The sequence below is a fragment of the Nicotiana tomentosiformis genome, chromosome 3, assembly GCF_000390325.3.
Source record: "Nicotiana tomentosiformis chromosome 3, ASM39032v3, whole genome shotgun sequence".
Taxonomy (NCBI): Eukaryota; Viridiplantae; Streptophyta; class Magnoliopsida; order Solanales; family Solanaceae; genus Nicotiana; species Nicotiana tomentosiformis.
The window spans coordinates 133,801,945-133,819,339 of record NC_090814.1 but is presented as its reverse complement, the minus strand read 5'-3'; the positions used below and the strand labels follow the sequence as shown (position 1 = coordinate 133,819,339).

The 17,395-nt window shown below is 40.1% G+C and overlaps 1 protein-coding gene across 1 annotated transcript; it reads right to left on the bottom strand.

Annotated features, from left to right (window-relative positions):
* Positions 1-1,110: 1,110 nt before the first annotated feature.
* LOC104112257 (protein FAR1-RELATED SEQUENCE 6-like) lies at positions 1,111-4,651 on the bottom strand. The gene is made up of 2 exons (XM_009622130.4): positions 4,522-4,651; positions 1,111-3,310 (listed from the first exon to the last, which is right to left on the bottom strand). Exons 1-2 carry the CDS (start codon positions 4,597-4,599, stop codon positions 1,223-1,225), a joined length of 2,166 nt encoding a protein of 721 aa, XP_009620425.1. The 5' UTR covers positions 4,600-4,651; the 3' UTR covers positions 1,111-1,222.
* Between the last annotated feature and the right edge of the window lie 12,744 nt (positions 4,652-17,395).

Here is a 17,395-nt window from a genome sequence, read left to right as displayed (position 1 = left end):
ATAATAATCTGTTTATGTACATTTCGAACGGATAATGTATTTATTTCATACCAACTTTGTAAATTCTAATCTTAGAAGCTCATGATTTATACTACCAGTCCTTGGGGGAACATATAAGATTCAGATGTTTTCTTTCATTTAATTGTCTTATTAATTTTATTGGAATTGAATTGTTAATTGGCTTATCTAGCGGGTTAGGTTAGGTGTCATCACGACTAGTTGGATTTTGGTTGGTGACATGTAGCAAGATCAATAACAACCTCGTATAATGCTATATTCGTCTATCTCCAGTAAAAACTATACAAAACCCTTCTGTAATGCTTGAACTAACAAGGGTTCATCATATAGTGGTTGGAACAGATATGATTGTTCCAAACTTGTTCATTTTGGTGGAATTTTCCAAGTGCTGGAATTTTCTAGTGCCGAAATTTCTCTAAGTGTTGTAAACTTTTTGACATTGAAATTAAAAATTTCTTGAAATTGCATAATAATTTAATATTTATAAAATAACTATCACACCTTTTAATGAAAGATGCATCCCTTAGTAATGGATGACAACTTTTCTAATATTTGGTAGTTTTTTATTTAATTATTAATGTTATTAAATACAAAACTATATGTATTTTAGTCGTTCAACTTTCTAGTTTAGAGCTTTTCACTTTTAAATTAGTATAGATAGATAGATATATATAAGAGGCACTAATATAATGTGTAATATACCCGTATACAATAGTTGAGGAGCTTTTATTAGTATTTTTCATTTTCAAAGTGCATTATAGCCTATAGGTGGTCAATAGCCTAAACACAGCAAAAAGGAAACTAAACAAACACAAAAAAGACTATTCCTTTTCTTTTCAAACTCTGGGAGAACATAGAACTGGTCGGATAAGAAAATACAATACATGAGCTGATGCCTATAGAAGAACAAATATCATGCTATAAATGCCGTTTTACGTTTGCTCAAGTAAGTTACAAAAATAATAAAGTTCTCTCAATTTCTGAGTTCCAAAGAGAGTGAATTTTGTTACTCAGATTTTCATTTTTCACCTGGAAAGCTTAGAAAAGCAGGGCTGTTAATAGTAAATTAAAAAAAAGAGGCGAGATTGTAAATGAAGCAAAAACTATATGTATTAATATCAACCCAGTTCTATAATCATTATACACAAGATATTCAGACACCCCTCGGTTACATCATTACAAGGACAGAAAGTAGATATGTTAATTACAAAGATTTTTTATTTAGTTTTTCTTCAATGTGGTGAACTCTGGTCAGAGACTCTTCAAATGCATTTAGAGCTACTTTATAATGATCTGGGGAAATCACCCCTTCCTCCACAACTTGTAATGCACTTCTATACAACTGGCTAAACCATTGAACGTGTTCAGTAGACTCAGTATAACTGGATTCAAGATCTGATGCACATAATCGCTTGTAATCCTTTTTCCATCGTGATAAAATGTATTTTGAAGGGATCTCTTCCACACCATTGAAGTTCAGTACACACAACGCGTGCCTGCACAGATATCCATAGAAGTTGAAGCAGCTGCAAATACAACGAACTTCGGCTGCTGCTCTGTTGTACAGAACTTCATAATCCCGTATCTCTCTCCTATTTCCCTCTCCCAAAACACGCTCCTTCACCAAAAATATTACCATCTGCCCGTCAACATGTAACTGTGTTGTGCTGAAACAAGAATACATCTCCTCCACCTCTAACTGAAATCTTTTGAAGATCTCTCTAGTGTAAACTTTTGCAAGCTGCAACTCAAAGGAACATCTTGTTTTGAGTTCAGGGTTCGAGTTTCTCGACTCTGTATCTGCAACTGCTTCTTCCTTGTACTTTTTCTGCAAAGCTAATTCGTATTTGTCAAGAAACTCTTTTAGAGGAGTTTGCTTGTGCAGATATTTATCGAAAAAAGCAGTCAATGTCTCATTAGATCTGGCAGTGGCCATTCCAGCAAAAAAAGTGTCTTTCAAATAAACTGGAGCCCATTTAGTTCGGTCATCATAGAGTGAAAGAAGCCACTCATGATCACCAACTCCAAATCTTTGGATCATAAATCTCCATGATGCTTCGAAATCAAATGGCTTCAGAGCCTCATATATTGTTTTAATTAATGCCTTTCTAATAGCATCATAGTTACGCAACCCTCCCAACTTTTCTGGAACTTTCCTCATGATGTGTGATAAAGCAACACGATGAGAAGACCTCGGAAACACCTCACTGATTGCACTCTCCAAAATCTTGCATCTTTCTGTAATAATTGTTTGAGGGAAACGTCCAAGTGAGCAGGTGAGCCAAGCTTTGAACACCCAAACATAAGAGGCTTTTGACTCGCCCGCAAGCAGGCCACAGCCCAGCAACACTGATTGATCATGGTGATTTGTGCCCACAAATGCCACAAGAGGAATCTCATATTTGTTGGACAAATATGAATTATCAAAATAGATCACATCAATAAAGTAAGCATATGCCGCCCTTGACCTGGCGTCAACCCAGAACACATTCCTCAACTGCCCTTCATCATTCAGATCCATCAAGTAAAAGAAGTTTGGATTTGTCAATTGCATTCGACAGAAATAATTATACATGGCTTGCGTGTCTCCTTTTCTTAAATTCAGCTTATCGTGACAATCAGATGAAGTTTTGCACCTCCTTGCACTAAAATTGGCATTCCTATTCGCACCTGCATCAATTACAAGTGCCCGATATAACTTGATTGTTCGGACTTCAGCATCACAGCTTGAATCCAACTTTTTCTTGTTTCCAGCACCCGTCTTCTTGATAGACTTGTATGCTTTTGCACCTAACAAATGATTGTGTTCAAGAGTAACTTCAAGTACTCTCCATCTTTTGGAGTCCACCATTCTCATCCTCATCATTGCAGGACAACCAGTTCTAGTTTCCTTGCGCAGCCGGTTTACATCTTTAATTCTCTTAAAGCCCTGGCTACTGCAGCATAGTACTGCACCATACTTCTCCCTGCTATTTCTTTTGAACCAAGAATTTTTTACTCTAACACGAAAACCAACCTCCCTGGCATAACAATTATAATAGTTGTAAGCATCATCATAAGACTCAAACTCCATTCCTACCGCTGGGGCAATAAATTGCTTCTGCCCATCAGTAAAACCATTTTGATCATCTAACCCATCTGACTCTATTTGCCCACCATTTTGAGAAAATAATTCATCCGACTCAATTTGCTCACTGTTCTGGTCATCTAACCCATCTGACTCTATTTCTTGCAATCTCCCACTGCCTTGCCCAGTAAGATCTAGCTCACTATCAAGAGAAGCTTCTTCCATCTGAAATTGAGATGTATCATAGATGAAATGTATTAGAAAATTAAACTTCTATTCATCAGAACAAAATCACGTAAAGGCCAATCAGATTATCTGCTTGTAATAATAAACAACTTGGTTATATCACAAGCAATCTCAACCTTTATGTCAAGTAACACTACATGGGACTTGATTTTGTACCTTAGGCTTAAATTTAAGATGGCAAAGGGCGTCGTCTCAGTTGTTGTCTCATAATAAAAGCAAACCATTATCACTTAACATAGGATGAACCAATAGAAAGAGCAAAGTGACTGCAGAATGCCAAGCCACATTAAACAATGCATAATAAGTTCTTCCGTATGATACTACTTGGCCATCCTCTGGAGAACATTATACAGCAAAAGAAATCTCAACTAAACTCTCAGTCAACGAGCAGATTGCAGTGCTTCCAACCGCGAAATATTGAAAATAATCAATTTAGCAACTGTCAAAGACTGAGTTTGTGCTACTTTTGTCAAATCCACCAAATGTAGGTCAACATCCTCTCACAATCATGTTCGTTTAGCTTGAACCTTCATGCAGTGGAAACCAATGAAACAACTGCTTCGGGCCACATACTACAAAGGACCTATGGTTTATCTTCAACATTATAAAGATGTATGGACCTACAACTGCTTCTTGGTCAACTCTTCCACACACTACAAAGATCCTATGGAGAATCTTCAACATTTTAAAGACGTATAAACACTAAGAAGAACCTTCAGTGAGCTCTATAATTATATATTGTTATAAATATTAACTATCAAATTTTCTAATAATCTACTAACTTAAAGGGCTCATTGATAGGGTAAAAATCCAAATTCCAGAATAATTGGTGCACAATAATTATTAGCTTTTAGAGAGATTAATTATCAAGCTTCCCAATTTAATAACTAAAACACAAATGGCTCATAATCTGAATATACGAGGTATTTTAAACAAAACTATCTTAAATGCTTGGGTTTGAACTTTTTAGAGGTTGAAACCAGTGTCTGTGATAATCGGAAAAAGTAAACAAATTAAATTTATTATAACATAGAATAATTAATTTTATGTCCGAAGAACTATAATAAAAAGTCAAAAGTGATGCTTTCACTATCCAGTGGAAGCAGAGTAGCAGTAGCACACTGGACAAGTGGAAGAACATAGATAGAGAGAGAGAGAGAGAGAGAGAGAGAGAGAGAGAGAGAACTTACAACTGAATTTCGCCGGAAAGGATTGGGAGGAGTGGCCTCGCAGCTGACCGTCGGATCATGAAACGACTCTGGCAGCATTTCACTTGCGGGCCAAAAACGATTGAATTAGGCTCGTTAGATTATGTTTGGGCTTGGACTGGATTTAGGAGAATTTTGATCCTAAGAGCCTAGTTCGTATGGGCCCAAAAGTTTTTGATCCGCAAATCTAGACAAAAGAAATGCATGTTCGCCGGAAATGCATGTTCCAAAAGTTTGTACAATTCTGAACAAATTTTAGAATTCAACATGCCAAAATATGGTCTGGAGTTTGGAGTCTTCCCTGAGTTCACTAATCTTTTTTTTTTCCCCCTTAATTAAGTTTAATGACAAGTCAGTATACATTTAATCAACCGTTTTCAAACAAATATTTAAGTTCAATTTTAGACTTGAACATTTACCGAGGTAGTAGCAACATGGATAAACATGTGAAATAAATTCCAAATTGCAACGCTGAGTTAGGGCGATTCTATTGGCTTTCACGAAGCAACAAAGTTTTTGCCTCTGTAAAACCAAAACGGAGAAGTGAAAAGGTTACGAGATAAATACAACACTTTGACAGGAATCAACCTAAATATAAGAACACTATAACTATACAACCTTTATATGTTTCACCATACAAAAAAAATAAAAAATAAAAATAATGGCGGATTCAAGAATTGACAAGGGAATTAAAAAAAGAAATCCAGAACTATCACGTATGAGATTTGAACTTGTATTTCTCTTATGTTAAGAAAATTCAAATTTTTACATGTGTTAAAAATTTATTTTTATTCTATTTATACTGATATAATTTTTCGACAAAGAAAATTCAATTGAATCTGCTTTCTTGCATGTCACTCTCCCACTAACTGAAACCCCTCTTTAACTGCATTAATATTTCCCAAATCAAACCTCTTGCGGCATAGTACAAGATTGATGGAAAAAGTAGAAGGAAGTGGCCTCTATTTATGGGTGTTTAACGGGTTGGGTGTGATGACCCAAAAGGTCATCTTATGTTTTAGCACTCGAATATGCGCTCTTAAGACTTAAAAATCTCATTTTTACTCTCCTCGATTTGCGTGCGCAGTCCGGACAGGTTTCCGAAAAGCTTTTATGTTGAAAATTGATGAAAATAAGAATTTTAGTTGACTTCGGTCAATATTTTTGGTAAACGGGCCCAGATCCATATTTTGACGGTCCCGATGGGTCCGTATCGAATTATGGGACTTGGGCGTATGCCCGGAATCGAATTCGGAGGTCCCTACCTTGAGTTATGAATTTTTGATAAAAATTAAAAGTCTGAAAAATAATTATTTTTAAGAATTGATTGATGTTTGGCATTATTAGTGCCGGGTTCGTATTTTGGTTCCAAAGCCCGGTACAGGTTCATTATGATATTTAAGACTTGTCTGTGAAATTTGGTGAGAAACGAAGTTGATTTGACGTGATTCGGACGTCCAGTTGAGAAAATAAAAATTTTAAAGTGTTCTTGAGAATTTCATTGGATTTGGTGCTAAATTCGGAGTTTTAGGTGTTATTTTGGCGATTTGATCTCGCGAGCAGGTCCGTATGATATTTTTAGACTTGTGTGCATGTTTGGTTTGGAGCCCCGAGGACTCGGGTGAGTTTTGGATAGGCCACAGGATGTTTTGGACTTGGAAAAAATCTGATTTTCTGCAGATTCTGGTGTCTGGCATATCATTCTTCGCGTTCGCGAAGGTCCTCTCGCGAACGCGAAGAGTAAACTGGTGAGGCTGAGACTTCTTCTTCGCGAACGCGAAGGCCTGGTCGCGACCGCGAAGTGATGGAGGATTTACCCTTCGCGAACGTGACTGGCTCATCGCGAACGCGGAGCACTTTGGGACCTAGGGAAGGGTTGGTCGTTCCTTCATCGCGAACGCGAGCAATGTCTCGCGAACGCGAAGGCCAGGGGAGAGTAACCACCGCGAACGCGAGCAGGGTCTCGTCAACGTGAAGGCTTGGCAGCCAGTACCCTTCGCGAATGCGACAGTGGCCTCGCGAACGCGTTGCACACTGTCGCCCAACGCATAAAACAAAATCAAACACGGGTTTAAGCCATTTGTTCAACATTTTTCAAGAACCAAACGGGTAGAGGCGATTTTCAAGAGTTATTTTCTTCTCCAAAGTGTTGGTAAGTGATTCTAAATTATTTTCTTTCAATTACCCATTATATTTCTTGAATTATCAACCTAAAATCTAGAGTTTTCATGGTAGAATTAGGGGTTAGGGTAGACACTAGGAATTTCGAAAATTTGGGGATTTAGACCTCAATTTGAGGTCGGATTCCAAAACCAATTATATATTTGGGCCCGGGGTGAATGGGTAAATGGATTTTGGTCCGAACCTCGGGTTTTGACCAAGCGGGTCCGGGGTCATTTTTTTGACTTTTTGGAGTAAAATTTGGAAAATTTAATTTATGCAATATAATTGATTTCTTTAACAATATTTGATATTATTGAGTCATTTTTTAATAGATACGAGTGGTTTGGAGGTGAATTCCAAAGGAAAAGTTGTGATTGAGAATTAAGTGGCCTTCAGAGCGAGGTAAGTGTCGTGTCTAACTTTGGCTTGAGGGAATAAGTATTATGTGTTTATTTGCTACGCGTTTGGTTGTTAAATACAATGTATAGGTGAGGTGACGAGCATCTATGCATCGTTGTCGAGTCATAGCATGCGAGTGAAATTCTATTCTTGTCTATTTTGTAGCCTTAAATTCTACTATCCATGCTTAGCGGGTTATTTGAAATGTTGGGTGATTTATATCTGGTTTCACTGAGATTTGGTAACTTTCGAATATCGATTCAAGGTTGAGGTTACATTGTACTATTGATTATGGGTAAAATACTGGTTTCTTTGTGATACTCCTATCTATCCGTTGTTATTGATTCTGTGATTTGTGAAGAGGAGTGTAAAGCACTAAGGGTGATGCTATGCATGCATTATTTATATTGTGAGGAAGAGTGTAAAGCACGAAGGGTGATGCCGTGTATATTATGAGAGGTTTAATGCATGAAGGGTGATGCCGTGCCGTTCTATTTATTTATTTGGTGAGGTTGAGAGTAAAAGCACGAAGGGTGATGCCGTGCAGTTTTCATTTGCTGTTTTTATTTGCTCAATTTGTTTAAGGATTTTCGGTTTAATTCTATCTTTTCATTATTCTCACTCTTAATATTGTATTCCCTCACTGTATGTCCCCTTCCCATTATTTCTGCATTATTTCTTTATTTACTGTTGTTTCCACTAGCATGATTATACTGTTCAGGTTATATGTGGGTGTCTTGTCCTAGCCTCGTAACTACTTCGCCGAGGTTAGGCTCGGCACTTACCAGTACATGGGGTCGGTTGTACTGATACTGTACTCTGCACTTTCTGTACAGATTTTGATACCGGCTCGGGTTGACCGAGATTTTGCTATTGGTCCGCTGTCTGGAGACTCAAGGTAGATCTGTCGGTGTTCACAGACCTTGAAGTCCCCGTCTATCTTTTCTGTTATACTGTTTCTTTCATTCAGACAATTGTATTTCTTTTAGACTATTACTTGTAGTAAATTCTATAATGCTTGTGAATTATGACTCCAGATCCGGGTGGTAGTAATTAATACAGTTTTATGATATTCTGCACTTATTATATTTCATCTTAGTTAATTATTGTTAATTACTGAATGAGAATAAGGAATTGGTTTAATGATTCTCTAACGTTGGCTTGCCTAGCAAGTGAAATGTTAGGCGCCATCACGGTCCCGTCGGTGGGAAATTTCGGGTTGTGACAGTTGGTATCAGAGCCCTAGGTTGCCTAGGTCTCGCGAATTACGAGCAAGCTTAGTAGAGTCTGGAGGATCGGTATGGAGACGTCTGTGCTTACCTTCCAGAGGCTATGAAGTTTAGGAACAAGTTTCACTTCTATTCTTCTCTGTCGTGCGATTTTGCTTTCTCAATACTGATTGAACTCTTCTACTCTTATTCTCTAGCAGATGGCGAGAACACGTACCGCTTCCTCAGCTGAGCAGCAGCCAGAGCCTCCAGTGGCAGCTCCTACGCGGGGCAGAGGTCGAGGCCGAGGTCGTGCCAGAGGCCGAGGCAGGGGCGGGGCTCAACCTAAAACCCGAGCAGCAGCCCCAGCAGTGGAGCCTCAGATAGAGCTTGACGAGGAGGTTCCAGCCCAGACTGTTCCTGCCGGACCAGCTCAGGTTCCGGAGGGGTTCATTGCTACCCTAGTACTTCAGGACGCTTTGGTCCATTTGGTGGGCCTTATGGAGAGTGTGGCCCAAACTGGCGCATTTCCCATGGCACCAGCAGTCTCTCACACTGGAGGAGGAGCCCAGACTCCCACCACTCCCGCTCCGGAGCAGATAGCTCCCCAGTATCAGGCTCCAGCAGCTCAGCCAATCAGATTAGTTCAGCCGGTTATTGCGGCACAGGTCGGAGATGAGCCAACTATGTCTTCTGAGGCTTTATGGAGATTGGATAGGTTTACCAAGCTCTTTCTTGTTCACTTCAGTGGTGCTCCTTCAGAGGACCCCCAGGAGTATCTTGACAGCTGTCACGAGGTTCTACAAAACATGGGTATAGTGGAGACTAATGGGGTCGATTTTGCTGCATTTCAGATGACTGGTTCCGCCAAAAAGTGGTGGAGAGATTACTTATTGACCAGACCAGCTGGGTCGCCTACTCTTACTTGGGACCAGTTCTCTCAGCTCTTCAAAGAGAAGTTTCTGCCTATCACATTGCGAGAGGAGCGTCGCCGTCAGTTTGAGCGTCTCCAGCAGGCAGTATGACTGTTACTCAGTATGAGACCCGTTTTGTGGATTTTTCTCGTCATGCTATTCTTCTGCTTCCCACCGAGAGAGAGAGAGAGAGATGGTGAGGAGGTTTATTGATGCACTTGCTCAGCCTATCAGATTGCAGATGTCTAAGGAGACTGGGAGTGAGATTTCTTTTCAGGCGGCCGGTAATGTCGCCAGACGAGTCAAAGTGGTTCTTACGTAGGGAGGTCAGGGGTCTGACAAGAGACCTCATTATTCTGGTGAGTTCAGCGGTGCCTCATCTAGAGGCAGGAGTACTTTTGGTAGAGGCCATCCTCCCAGGCCGTTTCATTCAGCGCTCCAGGCATCCCATGGTGCCTCAGGTGGTCGTGGCCCTCAAATTTTGACCAGCTAGCCTACAGTGCACCACCATCTCCTATTAGTGTACCTCCACTCCAGAGTTATCAGGGTGGTTATTCAGGTCGACAAAGTCAGTTTCAGAGTCAGCAGTCACAGCAGCCGAGGTTATGTTATACTTGTGGTGATCCGAGGCACATTGCTAGATTTTGTCCTCGGGCAACGGGCAGCTCACAACATTAGAGTTCTCGTGCCATGGTTCCGGCACTAGTTGCTGCACCACCTGCTCAGCCAGCCAGAGGCAGGGGTCAGGCAGCCAAAGGTAGAGGCCAAACTGTTAGAGGTGGAGGTCATGCCGTTAGAGGTGGAGACCAGCCAGTTAGAGGCCATCCCAGAGATGTAGTTCAGGGTGGTGAGGCCCAGCCCCGGTGTTATGCTTTCCCAGCCAGGCCTGAGGCTGAGTCATCTGACGCTGTTATCACATGTACTGTTTCAGTTTGCAGTAGAGATGCTTCAGTTCTATTTGATTCGGGATCTACTTACTCATATGTGTCATCCTATTTTGCTTCCTATTTGGTTGTACCCCGTGATTCTTTGAGTGCTCTTATGTATGTGTCCACACTAGTGGGAGATGCTATTGTTGTAGATCGTGTTTATCGTTCGTGTGTGATCACCATTGGGAGTCTTGAGACTCGTGTAAATCTTCTACTTCTCGACATGGTTGATTTTGATGTCATACTGGGTATGGATTGCCTGTCACCTTATCATGTTATATTAGATTGTCACTCCAAGACGGTGACCTTAGCCTTACAGGGGTTGCCTCGATTATAGTGAAGAGGGAATCTTGGCCATTCTGCTAGCAGAGTTATCTCTTATGTGAAGGCTCGGCATATGGTCGAGAAGGGGTGTCTAGCTTATTTGGCTTATGTCCGCGATTCTAGTGCGGAGGTTCCTTCAATGGATTCGGTGCCGATTGTTCGTGAGTTTCCAGAGGTGTTTCCTGTAGACCTGACGGGGATGCCCCCCGACAGGGATATTGATTTCTGCATTGATTTGGCTCCTGGCACTCAGTCTATTTCCATTCTGCCATATCGCATGGCCCCACCAGAGTTGAAAGAATTGAAGGAGAAGTTGCAAGATTTGCTTGATAAGGGCTTCATTAGACCTAGTGTCTTGCCCTGGGGTGCACCTGTATTGTTTGTGAAGAAGAAAGATGGATCGATGAGGATGTGTATAGATTATCGGTAGTTGAAGAAAGTCACCATCAAGAACAAGTATCCATTGCCGAGGATTGATGATTTATTTGATCAGCTTCAGGGTGCCAAGGTATTTTCAAAGATTGATTTGAGATCTAGTAATGTCATTTGGGCTGACAAATGCACCAACAACATTCATGGATTTGATGAACTGGGTGTTCAAACCCTACTTGGATTCTTTTGTGGTTGTGTTTATTGATGATATCTTGATCTACTCCTACAGTCGAGAGGAGCATGAGCAGCACCTTCGGATTGTTCGTCTGATATAACTGAAAGACAGCCAGTTATATGCTAAGTTCTCAAAATGCGAGTTTTGGTTGGGTTCAGTTGCTTTCTTAGGTCACGTTGTATCAACAGAGGGTATTCAGGTGGATCCTAAGAAGATTGAGGCAGTTTAGAACTGGCCTAGACCCACATCAGCTATAGAGATCCGTAGTTTCCTAGGTTTGGCGGGATATTACCATCGATTTGTGGAGGGGTTTTCATCCATAGCAGCCCCGTTAACCAGATTGACCCAGAAGGGTGTCCCGTTCAGGTGGTGAGACGAGTGTGAAGCGAGCTTTCAGAAGCTCAAGACAACTTTGACTACGACACCGGTATTTGTATTACCCACAGGTTCAGAATCTTATACAGTATATTGTAACGCATCTCGTATTGGTCTGGGTGCGGTATTGATGCAGGGTGGCAAGGTTATTGCATATGCTTCGCGGCAGCTGAAGGTTCACGAGAAGAATTACCCTGCTTATGATCTAGAGCTGGCAACCATTGTTCATGCGCTGAAGATTTGGAGGCACTATCTTTACGGCGTGCCATGTGAGGTATTCACCGATCATCGGAGCTTGCAGTATTTGTTCAAGCAGAAGGAACTCAATTTGAGGTAGAGAAGGTGGTTGGAGCTATTGAAAGACTATGATATCACCATATTGTATCATCCCGGGAAGGCCAATGTGGTGGCCGATGCTTTGACTAGAAAGTCAGTCAGTATGGGTAGCCTTGCATATATTCCAGTTGGTGAGAGATCGCTTGCCTTGGATGTTCAGGCCTTGGCCAACCAATTCGTAAGATTGGATGTTTCTGAGCCCAGCCATGTTCTAGCTTGTACAGTTGCTCGGTCTTCTTTGTTTGAGCTCATCAGAGATCGGCAGGATGACGATCCTCATTTACTTGTCCTTAGAGACACAGTGCGGCACGGTGGTGCCAAGCAGGTTACTGTTGGAGATGACGGAGTTTTGAGGATGCAGGGTCATATTTGTGTGCCTAATGTAGATGGACTTCGTGAGTTGATCCTTGAGGAGTCCCACAGTTCCCGGTATTCTATTCATCCGGGCACCGCCAAGATGTATCACGACTTGCGGCAACATTATTAGTGGAGGAGGATGAAGAAAGACATAGTTGCATATGTAGATCGGTGCCTAAATTGCCAACAGGTAAAGTATGAGCATCAGAGACCTGGTGGTTTACTTTAGAGGTTAGATATTTCTGAGTGGAAGTGGGAGCTTATCACTATGGATTTTGTTGTTGGACTCCCATGGACCTAGAGGAAGTTCGATGCAGTTTGGGTCATTGTGGACAGGCTGACTAAGTCAGCGCACTTCATTCCTGTGACAGTTACCTATTCATCAGAGCGGTTAACAGAGATTTATATTCGGGAGATCGTCCTTCTTCACGGTGTGCCCATGTCTATCATTCAGATGGCTCCCTATGATACATTATATGGTAGGCGGTGCCGGTGGCCAGTTAGGTGGTTTGAGCTGGGAGAGGTTGGGTTGTTGGGCACAAACGTAGTACAGGATGCCTTGGATAAGGTCAAGATTATTCAGGATCGACTTTGCACAGCTCAGTCCAGGAAGAAGAGTTATACCGACCGTAGAGTTCGTGATGCTTCATTCATGGTCGGAGAGAGAGTGTTACTTCGGGTATCACCCATGAAGGGTGTAATGAGGTTCGGAAAGAAGGGCAAGTTGAGCCCTAGGTATATCAGACCTTTTGAGATTCTAGAGAGAGTGGGAGAGGTGGTTTACAGGCTTGCATTGCCACCTAGCTTAGCAGCTGTTCATCCGGTATTCCATGTGTCCATGCTTCGAAAGAATCACGGCGATCCATCCCATGTGTTAGATTTCAGCTCTGTCCAGTTGAACAAGGATTTGACTTACGAGGAGGTGCCGGTGGCTATTTTAGCCTGGCAAGTTCGCCAGTTGAGATCAAAGAGTTACCTTTCAGTTTGAGTGCAGTGGAGAGGTCAGCCTATTGAGGCAGCTACTTGAGAGTCCGAGTCCGATATGCAAAGTAGATATCCCCACCTTTTCACCAGCCCAGGTATTTTTCTATGTCCGTTCGAGGACGAACAGTTATTTTAGAGGTGGAGAATGTGATAATCCAAATAGTCATCTTATGTTTTAGCACTCGAATCTGCGCTCTTAAGTCTTACAAATCTCATTTTTACCCTCCTCGATTTGCGTGCACAGTCCGGACAGGTTTCCGGAAAGCTTTTATGTTAAAAATTGATGAAAATAAGAATTTATGCTTTAAAAAGTTGATTTTAGTTTACTTCGGTCAACATTTTTGGTAAACGGGCCTGAATTCATATTTTGACGGTCCCGGTGGGCCCGTATCGAATTATGGGACCTGGGCGTATGCCCAGAATCAAATTCGGAGGTCCCTAGCTTGAGTTATGAATTTTTGATGAAAATTAAAAGTCTGAAAATTAATTACTTTTAAGAATTGATTGATGTTTGGCATTGTTAGTGACGGGTTTGCATTTTGATTCTGGATCTCGATACAGGTTCATTATGATATTTAAGACTTGTGTGTGAAATTTAGTGAGAAACGGAGTTGATTTAACGTGATTCAGACGTCCAGTTGAGAAAATAGAAATTTTAAAGTGTTCTTGAGAATTTCATTATCCGAAGGGTGATGCCGTGCAATTCTATTTATTTATTTGGTGAGGTTGAGAGTAAAAGCACGAAGGGTGATGCCGTGCAGTTTTTTTTTGCTGCTTTTATTTGCTCAATTTGTTTAAGGATTTTCGGTTTAATTCTGTCTTTTCATTATCCTCACTCTTTATATTGTATTTCCCCACTGGATGTCTCCTTCCCATTATTTCTGCGTTATTTCTTTATTTACTGTTATTTCCACTAGCATGATTATACTGTTCATGTTATATGTGAGTGTCTTGTCCTAGCCTCGTCACTACTTCGCCGAGGTTAGGCTCGACACTTACCAGTACATGGAGTCGGTTGTACTGATACTGCACTCTGCATTTTCTGTGCAGAAGTTGATACCGGCTCGAGTTGATCGAGATTTTGCTACTGGTCCACTGTCCGTCAAGGTAGATCTGTCGGCGTTCACAGATCTTGAAGTCCGCGTCTATCTTTTTTGTTCTACTGTTTTTTTCATTCAGACAGTTGTATTTCTTTCACACTATTACTTGTAGTAAATTCTAGAATGCTCATGAATTGTGACTCCAGATCCGGGTGGTAGTAATTAATACAGTTTTATGATATTCCGCACTTATTATATTTTATCTTAGTTAATTATTGTTAATTACTGAATGAGAATAAGGAATTGGTTTAATGATTCTCTAACGTTGGCTTGCCTAGCAATTGAAATGTTAGGCGCCATCACGGTCTCGTCGGTGGGAAATTTTGGGCCGTGACACCGGGTTGATCCGATTCCGGACCGGCCCAAACCGGTATTAACCCGGAGCGGTGGTAGGGGGCTGGGTACGGCTGGGTTTGGGGGGTTAGGGGGTTGGGACGTTTACATTTTCTTTACCGGTTAACCGGACTGGTCAAGAAAAATCACTGTTGAACCGGTTAACCTGCTCGGTCCGGCCCGGTTCAACAGTGATTTTCTGATTTTTAAAAAAAATTTATTTGACCGTTGGTAACGGTCAGCTTCCAATTTGGCCGTTGCCCAACTGATATTTTGCAAGAATAACCCTTTTTGGGGCAATTATTTTTAAAAATAACACTTTTAGTAATTACTAATTTAACCCTTTAAAAAATTATAAATACACCTCCCCTCTTCTTCATTTCATCACTCATCTCTCATTGCTCAAACTCAAATTCTCAATTCAAGTTAAATCATGCCCCGTGATTCTAGAGTGCGCTCATATGTTTGAGAACACTTTGAGGTGGTAGAAGAAAATGAAGAAGTTCACAAAGTCAAGTGCAAGAACTGTGGTCGAGTCTTAAATCTTCATCGAAAGTGGGAGGGCACATGCTATTTAAGGAGGCATATGAAGAGTTATCTTGAGCGTCCTCCAGAAATTCGTATTTAAGATTTTAAGTTGATTTGAGGCAATTTGTATTATTTTAAAATTATTAGACGTATTATGCTTAATGTTTTAGTTTGTTAGATTAATTTGAAGTATTATTATGCAATGAAACTTTGAAATGAAACTATGAAAGCCTTTGAATTTAACTATCCAGAAGATGACCAAGAATGTCATATTGATTATGAATAACTTACTAAGGCAATGCAAAACCTTTGAAGTTCTAGATTTATATTTAATAATTAAACTTTGAATTTACTCTTTTTTCATTAATTTAGTTGTTGTTAAATGTAAACTTTAATTTGCAAGTTTGAACTTGCAAATTATGAGTGCAATTTTTTCCCATCTTCATTGTATTCTATTATCTTAAATTCTTAATGAAATATTCAAATATAAGAATTTTAAAATCTTTGCATCCTTTATTCAAACACTCTTTTTATAAGATTATTTTTTTTTATTTTATATTTTTACTTTAGTTATACAAAATACAAAAAAAAAATATAAACCCGGCCCGACCCGGCCCCTTAGGCCCGGAACCGTTCCGGTTCAATTTTTGACCAGATGGGACCGGACCCGTTAAACCCAATTTGTAAAACCCGAAATCCGGCCCGGATTGATGACCGGCTGGTCACTATTTTTCTTGACCCGGTCCGGCCCGGCCCACCCGTTTGTCACCTTTACCTCTATTTATAGAAAAAAATTTCAAACAAGATAAAAGTTATTTCCAAGTTTGTCCACTTATAGATTAGTTATTACTTTATGCTAGCTAATTACTAACTTGCACTTTTTATCTTGAATTAAATTAGCTATCAAGTTGAAATGGTTGGACAGTCTTCGTAACTTAACGCTAAAATCATACTTATTTCAATTTAATATTAACCCTACCCCTTGTGCCACTATTTCTGAAGGTCTATTTTACCCCTCTGTAAATACTTATATTACTTCATTTACCATCTTATGTTCAAGAAAATAACGCTATTCTAAAACCCTTACTTAGAATGTGCTGGATCCTTCTAAATATTGTGTAATATACATTATGTTTAAGTATCTTTTTGCCCATCGATTAGTTCTTTTTTTATTTTAATTGTTTGTACAATTTCGTAAATATGACAAACTTTGAGTGCTTTGCTAATCCCTAAAATAACGCAACTGATGATGTCAGAGAAGTAAAATATACACAGCTGTTTCTTTTCAGTTAGCCAAAATAAAAGCATTAGATCATAATTTGATTGTGATTATTGATTTACTACTTCAGCAAAATGAGAAATTAAATCATCATTGATATTAGACATCAATTGTCACTATTGTCACTTTTTTTTTTTTGCATGTGTTTGTTATTGGAGCAAATTTAATTAAGTTTTGTAGTTTTGATTTAGCAAAATTTGAAATCCTACTTTTTAGGAATAAGAGGACGAGAAAAAAGGGAGATTACCGAATTGTTATTTGAAATTATGCTCAGAAATGTTATACATTTAGTTAGACAATCTTCATCAGTTGACGCTAAACCAGGCATATTTGAATTAATTTTAAGAAAAATGCATAAGTTGCACCCTAAACTTGTCCTGAAAACTCAATTACACATTTTAACTATATGAGTGATTCTTTATTAGACAAAAGTAGGTTACTCTAGTGGTGAGCACCCTTCAATTCTGACTAAGAGGTTATGAGTTCAAGTCACTCCAAGAGCAAGGTGGGGAGTTCTTGGAGGGAGGGAGCCGAGGGTCTATCGGAAACAGCCTCTCTATCCCAGGATATGGGTAAGGTCTGCGTAAACACTACCCTCCCCAGACCCCACTTGTGAGATTATACTGGGTTATTGTTATTGTTGTTGAGTGATTCTTTATACCCCGCCCCGCCCGCCATTCTAATTTAAAGTGGAACTAATGCTACCTTGAGAATATAATACTAATATCATAGTGTGGAGTATTTTACGTCATTTCCACGTCAGAATAACAACAACAACAACAACAACAAAAACAACAACAACAACGACCCAGTGAAATCCCACTAGTGGGGTTTGAGGAGGGTAGTGTGTACGCAGACCTTACCCCTACCCCGAGAGAGTAGAGAGGCTATTTTCGAAAGACCCTCGGCTCAAGAAGACGAAAAGAGATAATATCAGTATCACCAATAAAAAACCATAAGAAAAATAACATCATGGAAATGAGAAAGTAGATACAAAGCAACACGATAGACAAAGTACAT